Below are 15539 nucleotides of genomic sequence, written 5' to 3'. Positions count from 1 at the left end.
ACATATTACCCGACAAAAAAGGACGAGCTTTCACAAGACATTGTATATCGTGCTGAGAGCAGAGCCGTGCATATTCAAGAAAGGGGAAACAAGGACTTGGGACATTTTAATGATTTCACGTAGTATAGTTTTTTTTTTTTTGAGAATTGATTTTCACATAGTTTTGGTGGCTTGTTTACAAATATTTTCACATTTTAATGATTTCAATAGTTTTGGTGGCTTGTATACAAATATTTTCTCTTTTCTTTTTTTGAAAAAAAATATTTTCTCTTTTGAATGGTGTAAACCTTTTTCCCTTACAAATACACACCAACGTCACAAGTTTAATTCCCAAATAATTATGACTAAACTCATGCAATAGCAAACTTTGGATTCTGATATATCTACTGAAATAATGATTTAAATTATTCATATTGAATTGTTATTACCTTTTATATATTATATATTTCGAAGTAGAAAATAAAATTGTTGCGCCCCATTATTATATACATAGAACATAGAGATAGGAATGATATGTTTACATAAACTAAGAATGTTTGACTTTAAGACCAATATTCCAAGAGAAAAAAAACGCTTACATAAAGAAAAGCATATATAGAATCAATAGTGAAGTGCTCACTGGAACATACGTAGAGCCTGCGTGTAATGTGTGAGTGCCCAAAGAGTGAAAATGTTCCTATACATAGGATAATGGAGCTTCAGATTTACACTTAACACTCCACTCATTTCCTGAAAAAAAGAGAGAAGACCAGATATTTAAGTAATTAATAAGTCTCTCAAACGTAAATCATAATTTATGATATGAAAAAATTCTAAATCTATAATGGTTTATATGTAAGATGCGTCAAAAGAAAAACACTCCCAATAATATAGATCACCTCTTGTGGGTAATCCCCGTTTTCCAACTGTGAATTGATCAAGACTTTGGCAGCACGATTAACCGGACGTGGATCTCTCTCCATCTGACCACCCAAAATTAAACTTATAAGCGCTTGGCCTGTATTCACAAGATTTGTCTTCTTTCTTCCACTGAGTGGAACATATTTCCTTTTCGAACAAGAGAGTTAACTCTCCCCCCAACCACCTTCCTCATTTTGTGTCTCAAGAAGGAACCGAACCGCTCTACGGATAGCCTCACTGTCTTTATAAGTCTTACCGGCAGCCACTAGACCTCTCACCGCAAAGAAGGTTCCATAAATGAAACACACTCCCCAGCTTCCATACCACGAACCATCCGACGTTTGAAGATTCTCCAAGTATTTCACCCCATTCTTTATAAAATCTTTGACTTGTTCTCTTTTGTATTCAGGAAACTGTTTCATGAACCGAGCTATTGCTACTAGTGCCGACCCAGTGCATTCAACAAACCTGAAGACGGTTTATGCCATAAGTAATATATTTACAAGGAAAAGTGTGATTATATATATATATATATATTGATACTTAAGAAATATATTACTCATGCTCCACAACTGCGTCTTTCATAAACTCCACTGGACTAAACCACTGCATTTGATTGATTATGTTTAGGCATTTGTTAAACACAATTAGTGAATGATCTTGAAAACATAGAAAAAAATGATATATAAGCTACCTCTAGCCAAGTTTTCCCAGGCGCTGGTTCCCACGCGGTTACACCTCCATTCTTGCTCTATAAATTTGAATAGAATGAAAATGTTGATCAATAGCAATTATTTAAGCATATTAATTAATAAGCTATGTTTATATATATAACCTGAAAATGGAGAATCAAATTGACAGCATCGTAGAGCCGCTTTACATCCATTTTCTCACCAATGAACTCTTGCGGCATGGTTTCGTACATTAGGCAGCACTAGACATCCATATATATAATTAGCCTCAACGTGTAACTGTAAACTAAATAAGGATCAATTCATGATCAATTAAGAGAAGCCACCTCTAAACTTTCAGCAGTACAATCTGAATCAGGCAATCCTTGATCTTTGTCAGGAAAATTCCAACCACCTTTTGTAATGTGCCTAAACATTTTGAGATGGTCACCAGGTGGGTTTTCTGTTACCTGAGATTTCTTCAAAAAGTCGTATCCTTTGATCAGCGTCGACCGAATAATCTCATCATCGTCATCTGCAGCTAAAAGGACTTGGAGCGAGAAGGCTGTATCCCATATTTGACTACCACAAATCTGCTCATGTAAAACATCAAGCTTAAATTGCTATGGATGAATCATCAAATATATGACATACTACTGAGATTTTTTATACATAACGGCATTAATTATTTAGGGGGTTCAAGTTTTGTCTCTCAGAAGTTGAAAACAAATCATACTTGATATTTTATTGAAAAATCTTTTAAAATTATTATAATTCAATTATTTTTTGAATTAATATAAAAATTACGATAAATGTGACTGTGGGCACATGTCACGTCTCTCACAACAAGTCATATGTTAATCTGAGCCCGCCACAGTCACAAATAACCACAGCCACATTCAAATATATTGGAATTCAGTTAACGGATCATCTCATCTATTTATATATGATGACATTGACATATTGCCATCCAAAAATAACTAACCTGGAATTTTAGACCATCATCACCAATCCATACAAAATCGTGGAGTCGAGCAAGATGTTTCTTGAAGTAATCACCCTCTGGTTCTTCTACCCAACATGCAAGCATACAAAGCACCTTTCAAATATGACCACAAAATTGGTTACAGGCTGGATATTTTATGTTTCTTCTCGATTAAATATAAAAATCAGACATAAGAATATGGCCAAATTAAATGGAAAAAGGGATAAATTCTGAAGAGAGATTATTTTAAGAGTGCAACCTTTGGCACACATCCAGTGGTAAGGTATCGGGTAGATTCTTCATGGTAGTGAATGAGTTTCATTGTGGTTTGAAGAGCTCTTTGCCTTATGATTTTGTTGAAAGGCCAACGGTTTAGGATGTTCTCAGAGAACATGTTAACACTTTTCCAAAACAAATCTTGTAGATATGATTGTTGATTGTATTTGTCTTCCTGCAATCATTTACACCAACAAATCAATAAAATGTTTTCAAAAATTAACCGGCATTGTGTTTGGATGTAGTTAACTAGGAAAGAAAGATTTGTATTCTAAATAAAGTATGCGTTTGATCCATGAGATATGCATTATTTTTCTTTTTACTCTAAAATAGAGTTGAAAATAAAGTATTTCCAACACCACTCTATATTTTACTGTAAAATTGAGTAAAAAGAAGTAATGACCAAACGAAAAAGCCATTATTCTATATATGGAGTAATCACTTTTTTCTTTGGTCATTACTCTATTTCCTATTCTATTTTGTAATAAAATATGGAGTGGAGTTAGAGATGCTCTAAGCATTTTCTATATACAGTACTTATAAACTAACATTTGCACCATCACATGTTATTTCATGGTATGTTTGACAAAAGACTAACCTTTGCGCATAGGTTTTGGGCTTGGCTCCAAACGATTTGGGCATAAGGGTGCAGATAAAGCTCTTCACGTAGCTGTAGAATGAGAGGTTTTGGTGAACCTACAAACTTTTTACCGTACAGGTATGACAATGCCATAAAACTCTCCCGAAAATAAATCCACACGGTGCCTGCACATAAACATCAAACAAACTGCGAGCCAATCTCACCATATGAAGAAAAAAATAAAGCCGCCTAAAAATTCAACCTCCATTAATAGGAGAAAAAGAAGGGAGCATCCAGAACTCGGGTGGTATAGATTTGCAGCCAGACCAATCGTACACTCCAAGAACCTATTAAACTAGCAAGATTAAGGGCTATTAGAGTATGGTTAACTTAGATTGAACCGGTGGTTAAGTGTCTGTATTTTAATCATTTGGTTTAGCATTGGTTTAGCTTCCTATCACTAAACCAATTGCATCGTATGTATATAAGCAACTCTGTATCATCTTTTCCAATTTGAGAAAGTAATTTTCAATCATAACAACTTTCTTAATATGGTATCAGAGCACACACACAAAGCTTCCGCCATTGATTCTCCTTCGTTTCTTCAAATCAAATCTCTTTAACGATGAGCTTATCGATTCGTGATCTCACTTTCGATCTCTGCGCTCGTCTTCTCTTTGATTTGCTTGAACTTTTCTCGAGAATCGCTTTTCTTTTGCTCGTCTTGATCGTTGAGTTGTTCTGAGCTTGGATCTCTCATCGGTGTTGATTCATCTTGATCTCGATACTTCTCGGAGCTGCTTCTTGCTGGTTTTCTTTCTTTTGGAGCTGTTATTGATTCATCTTGATTGACTCTCTTTCGTCATCTTTTGGATTCAATGAGCTTCGCGACTCAGCAACAACCAGTTTCTGATTCCTCTCGCTCGATGAATGATCAATATGAGAATCCGTACTATCTCCACTCCACGGATCACGCTGGATTAGTCTTGGTCACTGATCGTTTGACTTCGGGATCGGAGTTCCACTCATGGCGTCGTTCGATCCGTATGGCTTTGAATGTTCGAAACAAATTGGGATTCATTGATGGTACTATTCCTAAACCTCCTCCTGATCATCGTGATTCTGGTTCATGGTCTCGTTGTAACGATATGGTGGCGACTTGGTTAATGAACTCTGTTTCTAAAAAGATCGGTCAAAGCTTATTGTTCATGTCTACTGCTGAGTCTATTTGGAAGAATTTGTTGGCTCGTTTTAAGCAGGATGATGCTCCTCGTGTCTATGAGATAGAGCAGAGACTGAGTACTATTCAACAGGGCTCGATGGATATCAGTACCTACTATACGGAACTGGTTACACTATGGGAGGAGCACAAGAATTATGTGGAGATCCCGGTTTGTACTTGTGGCCGTTGTGAATGTAATGCTGCTCTACTATGGGAGAAAATGCAACAGAAGAGCCGTGTTACCAAGTTCCTTATGGGTCTCAATGAGGCTTATGAGAGTACACGGCGTCATATCCTAATGCTCAAGCCAATACCAGACATTGAAGATGTTTTCAATATGGTCGCTCAAGATGAACGACAGAAGATGATTAAGCCATCTACTAGGCTTGACAATGTGGCTTTTCAGAATACTACTTCTGTGGATGGTTCCTCTGTTCCTACTCAGGAAGCTGGTTTTGATAACAATGCTTATGCGGCTGCTATACAAGGCAATAGATACTCACAGAAACCTGTATGTACTCATTGTCGTCGTACTGGTCATACCGTTCAGAAGTGCTTCAAACTTCACGGTTTTCCTCCTGGTCATCGACTCCATCAGCAGCATAAGCCTACTAATCCTTCTCAGAACCAATCTCAACCTTCCTCCAAACCACAGTTTCCTCCTCAAAGTCAGTTTCAGCAGTATTCTCCTGCTACTGCCAATGCGGTTTCTTCGTCTGGTGCTTCTCTTGACATTAACAACTTTACTTCTGATCAAGTTCAGAGTCTATTGAACCAGTTGCTAGCTCAAACTCGTACTGCTGATAAGTCGTCTTCTCAATTACCTACTGGCACTATTACTGAACACGGTTTCATGGCCTCTACTTCTACTGCTGGTAACGTTTCAATTGTTTTTCCTTCTCCTAACCTTCGCTTTGAAAATCATACATTCACTTTTCAACATCATTGCCTTTCATCTCTATACTCGATATTACCCCTTGGTTGTTGGATTGTTGATAGTGGTGCCACTAGTCACGTTTGTTCTGACCTGAATTTGTTCAGTGAAGTTTGTCCCATTTCAGGTGTAACAGTCTCTTTGCCTAATGGCACTAGTGTACCTATCAGCCACACGGGGACAGTTCGTATATCAGATGATCTTATTCTTTATGATGTTCTCCATGTTAACACGTTTAAGTTCAACTTGCTTAGTGTTAGCTCATTGTTACAGAAACGTGATTTGTCTGCTCATGTGTATCATGATTCTTGTTTTATACAGGACCATATTCGGGACTTGACGATTGGTAGAGGGTTGCTTATGCATGGTCTTTACATTTTGAAGCCTCTTGCGCATTCTATATCCAACTCTTTCTGTGGATCAATGATTGATGGTTCTTTGTGGCATCGACGCTTAGGTCATCCTTCTTTTGCTAAACTGCATCACATTCCTGGTATACCTTTGTCATCAAAAGTGAATTCCACCCCTTGTAATGTCTGTCCTCTTGCCAAACAGCGTAGCTTACCATTCGTTTCTAATCACGAGTTGTCTGCAAAACCGTTTGACTTAGTTCATATAGATACTTGGGGACCTTTCTCAGTCGAGTCTGTAGAGGGTTTTAGATATTTTCTTACAATCGTTGATGACTGTACTCGTGTAACCTGGATCTATCTGATGCGTAATAAAAGTGATGTTAAAGCAATCTTTCCTGCCTTTCTTACTCATATTCAAACGCAATTTCATACTGTTATCAAAAAGGTTCGAAGTGATAATGCTCCTGAGCTTGCGTTTACTGATTTGTTTCATTCAAAAGGTATCATTCATCAGTTTTCATGCGCATATACGCCTCAGCAAAATTCTGTAGTTGAACGCAAACATCAACATTTGCTAAATGTTGCTCGAGCTCTCTTGTTTCAATCCAAGGTTCCTCTTGTTTACTGGTCTGAATGCATTCTCACTGCGGTTTTTCTTATCAATCGAACTCCTTCTATGTTGCTAAACAAGCTCTCTCCTTATGAAATTCTTTACAAAAGGCAACCGGATTTTTCTTTTCTTCGCTCCTTTGGCTGCTTATGCTATGTGTCCACTCATCTTAAGGATCGAAACAAGTTTAGTCCTCGTGCTAGTGCTTGTGTTTTTCTCGGTTATGCTACTGGTTATAAAGGCTATAAGGTTCTTGATTTAGATTCTCAGGTTATTAGTATCTCTAGGAATGTTGTTTTTCATGAAGATACTTTTCCTTATACTACAATGCCTTCTTCTGATCCTGTTATCGATTTGTTTGGTCCTACTATCTTGCCTATGCCAATCTCTGTTGCATTAGATATTCCTGCATCTTCTGGTTCTGAGATTCCTGATATACTGTCCTCGTCTTCCCAAGCGGCTATTGTACCTCCTAGTGTTCCATCACAACAAGAGACTGTTGTGCCTGCTCCTGGAGAGACTTCATTGATTTGTTCTCGGCCACAACGACAGACTAAGGCACCAGGTTGGCTTTCTGACTATCATTGTAATCTTTTACTTCATCCTTCTCCTCAAACACCACACATTTCTAAAACCTTTCATAATGACACCCCTTTTTCTCTTGCCTCTGTTCTTACCTACTCTAAACTTCACCCTCAATATGAATCTTTTGTTCTTTCTTGTACAATTGAAACTGAGCCGCATTCTTTTAAAGAGGCTGTGAAACATAAAGTTTGGAATGATGCCATGGGTGTTGAGATTACAGCTTTAGAGTACAAAGGCACTTGGCTAATTGTGTCTCTTCCTCCGGGGAAGCATGTCATCGGCTGCAAATGGGTGTTCACCATAAAGTATAATCCTGATGGCACTATCCTGAAGTATAAAGCTCGGTTGGTTGCCAAAGGTTATACGCAGCAGGAAGGGATAGACTATATTGACACCTTCTCTCCGGTGGCAAAGCTTGCGAGTGTTAAGTTGATTTTGGGATTAGCTGCTTGCTTAGGATGGAAGCTTACTCAGATGGATGTTACCAATGCTTTTCTTCATGGAGACCTTGATGAAGAAATCTACATGAGCTTGCCTCTTGGTTATACGCCTTCTAATGGAGCTCCTTTACCTCCTAATCCAGTCTGTAAGCTTCGCAAATCCTTGTACGGCCTCAAGCAAGCATCACGGCAATGGTATCATTGCTTCTCTAAAGTGGTGATGGATTCTGGTTTTGTCCAATCTCCGGTGGATAATACTCTGTTCATTCGCCAGACATCTAACTCTTTCACTGCTCTGTTAGTCTATGTTGACGACATAATGATTGCGTCTAATAATGATGAAGCTCTGGAATTGTTGAAAACAGCTTTACATCGTGCGTTTGACATCAAAGATATGGGAGCTCCTCGCTTCTTCTTAGGCTTGGAAATTGCACGCAATGCTACTGGTATCTCCATCTGTCAGAGGAAATACGCATTGGATATTCTTTCCTCGACTGGAATGCTAGCTTGCAAACCGGCTTCGGTTCCAATGGATCCCTCTGTTCATCTTCGTAAGGAGTCTGGTACTTTGTTGCCTTCGGCCAAACCATACAGAGAGTTGATTGGTCGTCTTCTTTACCTTACCATCACTCGTCCTGATATCACCTTTGCGGTGAATTACTTGAGCCAGTTTCTCTCCTGTCCTACTGATGTTCATCTTCAAGCTGCTCATCGCGTCTTGCGGTATCTCAAGGGTAATCCAGGTCAAGGTCTCTTCTATTCTGTTGACTCTGAGATCTGCTTGAACGCCTTTGCTGATGCAGATTGGGCAACTTGCCCTGATTCGAGACGTTCCATTTCTGGTTTCTGTGTCTATCTTGGTCGTTCTTTGATCAACTGGAAATCAAAGAAGCAGCAGACGGTGAGTCGTAGTAGCACTGAAGCGGAGTATCGCAGTATGGCTTTAGCTACTTGTGAGCTACTTTGGCTTCATCAACTGCTCAAGGACTTGAAGGTTACAGTTTCTACTTCAGCAAAGCTCTTCTGCGACAACAAATCTGCTATTCACATAGCTCATAATCCTGTCTTCCATGAGCGAACGAAACATGTGGAAATCGATTGTCATACCATCCGTGATCAGCTCAAGAATGGTTTCCTTCGTCTCTTTCATGTTGGTTCCAGTAATCAGCACGCAGATCTCTTGACGAAGCCACTTCATCCCGGTCCATTTCACTCCCTCCTTCGTCGTTTTTCCATTTCAAACCTCTTCTCACCATCATCGACTTCGGTTTGAGGGGGGTGTATTAGAGTATGGTTAACTTAGATTGAACCGGTGGTTAAGTGTCTGTATTTTAATCATTTGGTTTAGCATTGGTTTAGCTTCCTATCACTAAACCAATTGCATCGTATGTATATAAGCAACTCTGTATCATCTTTTCCAATTTGAGAAAGTAATTTTCAATCATAACAACTTTCTTAATAAGGGCAAATCTCGATGATGATAAATATCTTTTGGTGATTTAGTTCAGTAAGTGTACCGAAAGCCAAACTTTTCCAAACAAGGGGGTGTAAGTAGCACCACCGTGGTCGAGAATCCATTTACGAGCCATTGCACAAGTGCTTCCTTGTTCTGGTTCTACTCCTAGAATCCGTAGGCAGATGTAGTTGAGGACCGTGCTTAGCATACAACTGTCGCTCTCTATGTCTATTCCCCACCCACCATCTACGTTCTACAAAATCCTACTATAGTCATGTATAGTATATATGTAATATGTCTATATTCAAGCATATGTATTGGGATATTCTGAGTTAAAGTGGATATGATTGGGATATTTGTGAAAAGAACCCAACCTGAATCATTTCACTTTCTTTGTAACAAAATTAAAGGTGTATGCATACTCCAACAAAACAAATAAATACCTAAACCTAAACCTCATAATCATTAAAAGACAACATATTTCAATAAAAAAATAAAAACCTTAAGAAAACCTTTTAAACATAAATTGAAAACTAAAGTGAATGTTATATCACCTTGATTTTAGCAACTATGTTTTATATTTTTTGATCAAAATACCAAATATTTTTAATATAACTATATTGTGTTTAGGTTCGCTTCCAAACTCTGTTATGAAGATCAGATCTGGTTCTTGACACATTGATGCGCAACCATCTACAATATGTATTTGAAATTTGGGTTTCAGAAAAACATCCTACAATTTTCTTGTTTTTTTTTGTAAAATGTTAAATAATAAAACTGTGTAGGTTGAACTTTTTATAGTGACTGGACTCACCCTGAAAGGCTATTTCGCCAGAAATCTCCTAAAAAAAATTGAATAATTGCACTCCCTATCCACCAAACTCACCCTATTTGCATTCCACACACTAAATCCCCCAAATTTTCTTCCCCCATCACTACCATTTCCCCCCCCCCTCCTATGGCAAATCCCTAATATCCAACTTTTTTTAGGATTTTGAGCAAATTCACTCAAAAAATTTTTAGTTAATCTAGTACCATCCTGCTGTCTCCGAGTATCGAACTGACGACCTCGAGTAGTCGTGTGTGAGAAGAATTCCAGGAATCACTAGGCCACCATACGCTTCTCAGGCAATATGTATTTGAAATTTGGGTTTCAGAAAAACATCCTACAATTTTCTTGTTCAAACATCGTTATTGACAATTCTAATATATATTTGTTTAATTTGTGGTAAAACTGATAGGACATTTGAACTAGCGGAATCTAGATAAATGCAGTGAATCTTATATAGTCTGTGATACCTAAGAATTAATGTCTTACGGGATTCACCAATCTACCAAAGAAGCTACCAAAAACAATGATCGAGAATCTTCTTCTCAGTTCTTAAAAAGTTCTTAATAAAATATTAGTATCAATATAATTGAATAAGAAATAAGATTACAAAAACATTTTATAGATGAAAACTCCTACAATTAGATAAAATACCAAACACCTAATGATAAATTTAAAAACCTCTATCTAAATAACCAAAATATGATACAAATAAATATAATAATCAAAACAGAAATAATTCATATTTATCTTAAATCTATACTGCATCAACATTTTCCATTGAGAGTAAGAAACGGTAACATGATCGACAGAGAGACGGTTTTTGGGTCAAACTAATGAAGTCCATGATCTACGACAGAGAGACAGAGAAACGGTAACATGTTTGAAATTTGTTTGAAGGTTCCTATTACACATAAAAGCAAATACAATAAGTTAGGTTGAACTTTCTTGCATTTTTTGGCAGATGATTCAACAATAATATATAAATGATATAGATGTTTATAGTTAATACTAATCTTATATATTAAAACAGAAGTCACAACAACTTTAATTTATGTGTGCTTTTTTAAAATATGAATTTTCAGTAGAAATCAATTATCATTTATTTATTATTAATAATATGGTTTAATAATATATTACTCGTAATATAACTATCGATTCCTACAAACCGGATTAGTTAACAAATCGATTTTTAATTCTTTATTATTATTTAATTTTTTATTAAATATAATCTATTATTCTTGTTCTAAACATTTGATTTTCTTTATCTTACCATCAATCTAAATATTTATGTATATAAAATAAAAATAATACCCGAACGATTGTGCAGATCGAAATCTAGTTAATTTTAAAATTGGAAATTCATAGTCTTACAATATGTTTGATTGGTTAAATGTGTAGTGCACAAATGGATACCTGATGGTTGTACATGCAACGTAGAAACTCTTTGCGATGCTCCACAGTGAAGATTTCTTCCAGGTGTCCAGTTATGTATAAGCATATGAACTATTGTTTTTTCCACGTTCATGGAAAAACACCAACATCATTAGAAATTTTACTTTTAGTCTTTTAACTCATTAAATAACAAAATTAAAAATATTATTTTAAATAATGATAAAACATAAATTTTTAATTTTTAATATTAGTGAATTAAAAAGTTGAATAGAAAATTTTAATATACGTGTATTTACGGAATTAGATGATTTGCCAGTCCAATAAATGTTTCCACATTTAATAAGAAGTCTCAGTGAAAATAAAGGTCCATATATATATGAGAAATTCTTAGGTTCACCCCTATAGTGAACATTTAGGTTCACCCAACCAATATGATTTCGTTATTTCATATTCAGTATCTTTTAAAAAATGAAACAAAATATTGTCAAATTATATTAATATTTTTAAACTAAAAAATAAAAATTAATAAAATTAATATTAGTTGCAAACAAAATACGTTTTAGAAAAATATATTTTTAATACCGTCAGTCAAATACTAAACCCTAAACCCTAAATCCTAAACCCTAAACCCTTTGGTAAACCCTAAACCTTGGTAAATCCAAAATGCTTGGATAAATTCGAAATCCTACGGTTTAGAATTTATCCAAGGGTTTATGATTTACCCAAGGGTTTATGATTTACCCAAGGGTTTATGGTTTAGTATTTAGGGTTTAGGGTTTAGTGTTTTGCTGATTGTGTTAAAAATATTTTTAGAAAAAAATCCAAAGATTTAAGATTTATCCAAGGGTTTACCATGGATTTAAGGTTTATGATTTAGGGTTTAGAGTTTAGGGTTTAGTGTTTTGATGATGGTATTTTAAATATAAAAAAAAAATTTGCGACTACTATTATTTTCTATTTATTTTTATTTTAAAAACATAATAAAACTTGACAATATTTTGTTTCTTTTTTTAAAAGATACTGAATATGAAATAACAAAATCTTATTGGTTGGATGAACTTAAAAGTTCACTCTAGCGGTGAACCCAAGTATTCCTCTATATATATATAAACAAAACTTAGTTCACTCCCTAGGTGAACCTCTACATTCACCACCAATAGAATTTAATTATTTGAGATTTGATATCTTTAAAAAAAACTAAATAATAAGAATGTAGTGAAACAAAATTATGTTTTAGATAAAAAATAGTAGTAATTATCAAAAAGAGATTTTTTTAATATTTATAAATATGTCGGCAAATATTAAATCCTAAATTCTAAATACTAAACCCTAAACCCTTAGGGAAAGACTGAACCCTTGGGCAAATCCTATATCCTAAACCCTTAAATTTAAACCAAACCCTAAATCATAAACTAAATCCTAAGCCCTAAACCCTAAATCATGACCCCTAATACTAAATCCTAAATTTTAAATTCAAAAATGGTTTATGGTTTAGGATTAAGGGTTTAAGATTTAATATTTGTACATGAGTTTAGGGTTTAGGGTTTCGTGCTTAGAATTTAGGGTTTAATATTATGGTTTATGATTAAGGGTTTAGAGTTTTTTTAGGGTTTAGGATTAATGGTTTAGGGTATTGGATTTGCCCAAGGATTCAGGCGTTTTCCAATGGTTTAAGATTTAGTATTTAGAATTTAGGGTTTATAGTTTAGTATTTGCCGACGGATTTATCAATAGTAAAAAATATATTTTTTGATAATTTTTGCTATTTTTATTTATCTAAAATCATAATTTTTTCACTAAATTCTTATTATTTTGTTTCTTTTTCTAAGAGATATTAAATCTCAAATAACTAAATCCTACTAGGTGTGTTGCCCGCATATGCGGGCATAATTGTCTTACGAATATTTATTAATTTATATGTTTTATTAAAATATATATGCTTATTATTGTATTAAAATTTTTGAAAACACTAACATATTAGAAATATTTTAGGAAATATTTTACAAATATTTTTGTTTGATTATTATTTAATTATAAATTATTTTATATCTCAATTTTAAAAGTTTTATAATAGAAACAATTATTTTAAGATAATAACACAATATATAAGAAGTATATTATTTAAAAATAATTAATATTATTAATATAAATTCGTTTTCATTAATTAATAAACACATAAATAATAGTATAGATATAGATAGATTTTTTTATATATTTTAAAAATTTTATGATAGAAATAACTATTTTAAGATAACAATATAATGTATAAGAATAATCTTATTTTCAAATATTTAATTATAAATATAAATTCGTTTTTAATTATATATTAAATTTGAAAATAACAATACAGATTCAGATAAATTGTTTTACATCATGTTTTTAACTTTTCTAATAGAAATAATTATTTTAAGATAACAACACAATATATAATAATTATCTTATTTTTTCAAAAAAAATATGATTAATATAAATTCGTTTAATTTTTATATATATTTTTTTAGATTTTGGATAATTATAATTAATATTAATTTTAATAATTTATCTAATCAAAAAAATGAAAATTGGTTTTATGTTTTGTGGCTAATTAGATTTTGCCCGCACATGCATGCTTAATTTTTTTTATAGATACTTATTAATAAATATACTATCAGTATAAAAAATTATACTATGTTATAAATCTTCCAGTTTTTTTTATTTTTATATATTATAATAATATTTAATTATTTTATATCTTAATTTTATTATAGAAATAAATTTTAAAACTCACTAATAATATATGAAATTAATATTTAGTTATGTTTTAAAACTTTTTATTAAGAGATTTTTTTCAGATAACAACACAATATATATACTTATCTTTTTATTTTCAAATATATTTTTAGATTTTGGATAATTCTTACTATCATTAATTTTAATCAATTATCTAATCAAATAAATTTATTTTCGTTTTCCTTTATTTTTTATATTATTGATATATTTTATTCATTAAAGGTATAAACGATATTAGCCGCTCTAACTTTTAACGTGAGAGTTCCGTTGCGAAAAATTACTTCGCAAATAATAGTATATATGATGATTGGTGGGTGAATCTAGAAGTTCACCTTAGGGGATCAGTCTAGAGGTTCACCCTAAGTTTTGTTCATATATAATCTGTGTTCCAAAAAAAAACAAAGGTCTATAATCTGTGTTCTTTTCTATTTCTTGGATTCTACGTACAAATAACAATAAAGGAATGCTTTGGCAAAGCAGGTCCTATTAGATGCGTCTGTTGTAATCATGCTCCCTCTAGAGGAATTTGAACCTTTTAGTTTAATGCAAGTTGTATTCCAAAAAAAGGTCTATAATCATGTGTAAAATTGAAACCTTATAAACTGTTGGAGAAAGAGCATGAGCTTACAAATGGGGAGTTCAAGAACATGATACCAGAGTTCTCAGCAGGCCAGTGTCCATCTTTAGCCTGCAACGCCGCAAGATAGAGTATTCCTCTTCTCATCGTCTTCTTGGCATCTTCATACGTTATTTTCTCCGCGTCCTCTATTCTCACTCGCGGGATCTTTTGCTCAAACTTCTTCTCACTCAAAAACTTGTCCAAATAAAGTCAAAATATTAGTATTACTAGTAGTATATGCTTACAATTAAAAAATTGACTACCTCACTCACCTGCATACGCCATAGGAGATCGCTACTGGTTTTGAAACGTGACCGGTTGAGCGTAAAATTCCGGCGAGCCTGTTCCATCCCAGCTAGTTCTTCGGGAGAGCCTGCTTCTGCATCGAACTCCCAAGTCTGTCTGCCCACGTAGTTGTTGGTGCTAAACAAGTGATGTTCATCTCTAGCCACCGCTCCGATCCTCAGCCTCCACATATTAATTATATGCTATCAGTATTCTCCTACGTGCTCACCAATTACGATTCAAATAACTTCGTAACTAGATTTTTGAACAGATGTGGCAAATGCTTGATAAAATACACAGTGGGGGAGCTAGCATAGAACCAGGGTGGTCATATGACCCATGTGAAAAGAAAAGTTCCCCCTATTTTGTAAAGAAAAGTCTGATAATACATGTGTTTGGGAAATGCATTAGGCATGAGTCAGACAATGGGATCTAACAAATTATAAATTAATTCGATATAAATAGAAAATGTTTTTTTTCAAATTAGTTTAAAATAAAAATTTCACTTGATTATTTATAAAATTTCGAAATTCTTAGAAATTATTTGTTATCCAAGTCATACAATATGTTTAATATTCGAAATATACTAGTCTAATAGCATCCCCAACCCATTGTTATTTTCACCTCTAT

The 15539-nt window shown here is 34.0% G+C and overlaps 1 protein-coding gene across 1 annotated transcript; it reads right to left on the bottom strand.

Moving 5' to 3' along the window:
* Positions 1 to 453: 453 nt before the first annotated feature.
* Positions 454 to 15317, bottom strand: LOC108857179 (seco-amyrin synthase). The gene is made up of 14 exons (XM_056986734.1): positions 14897 to 15317; positions 14634 to 14819; positions 11258 to 11347; positions 9074 to 9265; positions 3675 to 3759; positions 3431 to 3597; positions 2816 to 3007; positions 2557 to 2670; positions 1919 to 2164; positions 1736 to 1834; positions 1595 to 1651; positions 1460 to 1506; positions 879 to 1368; positions 454 to 729 (listed from the first exon to the last, which is right to left on the bottom strand). The coding sequence occupies exons 1-13, from the start codon at positions 15098 to 15100 to the stop codon at positions 1065 to 1067; spliced, it is 1983 nt and encodes a 660-aa protein (XP_056842714.1). The 5' UTR covers positions 15101 to 15317; the 3' UTR covers positions 454 to 729; positions 879 to 1064.
* Positions 15318 to 15539: the final 222 nt, after the last annotated feature.

The sequence above is a fragment of the Raphanus sativus genome, chromosome 5 (assembly GCF_000801105.2).
Source record: "Raphanus sativus cultivar WK10039 chromosome 5, ASM80110v3, whole genome shotgun sequence".
Taxonomy (NCBI): Eukaryota; Viridiplantae; Streptophyta; class Magnoliopsida; order Brassicales; family Brassicaceae; genus Raphanus; species Raphanus sativus.
This window is presented reverse-complemented; position numbering and strand designations above follow the sequence as displayed.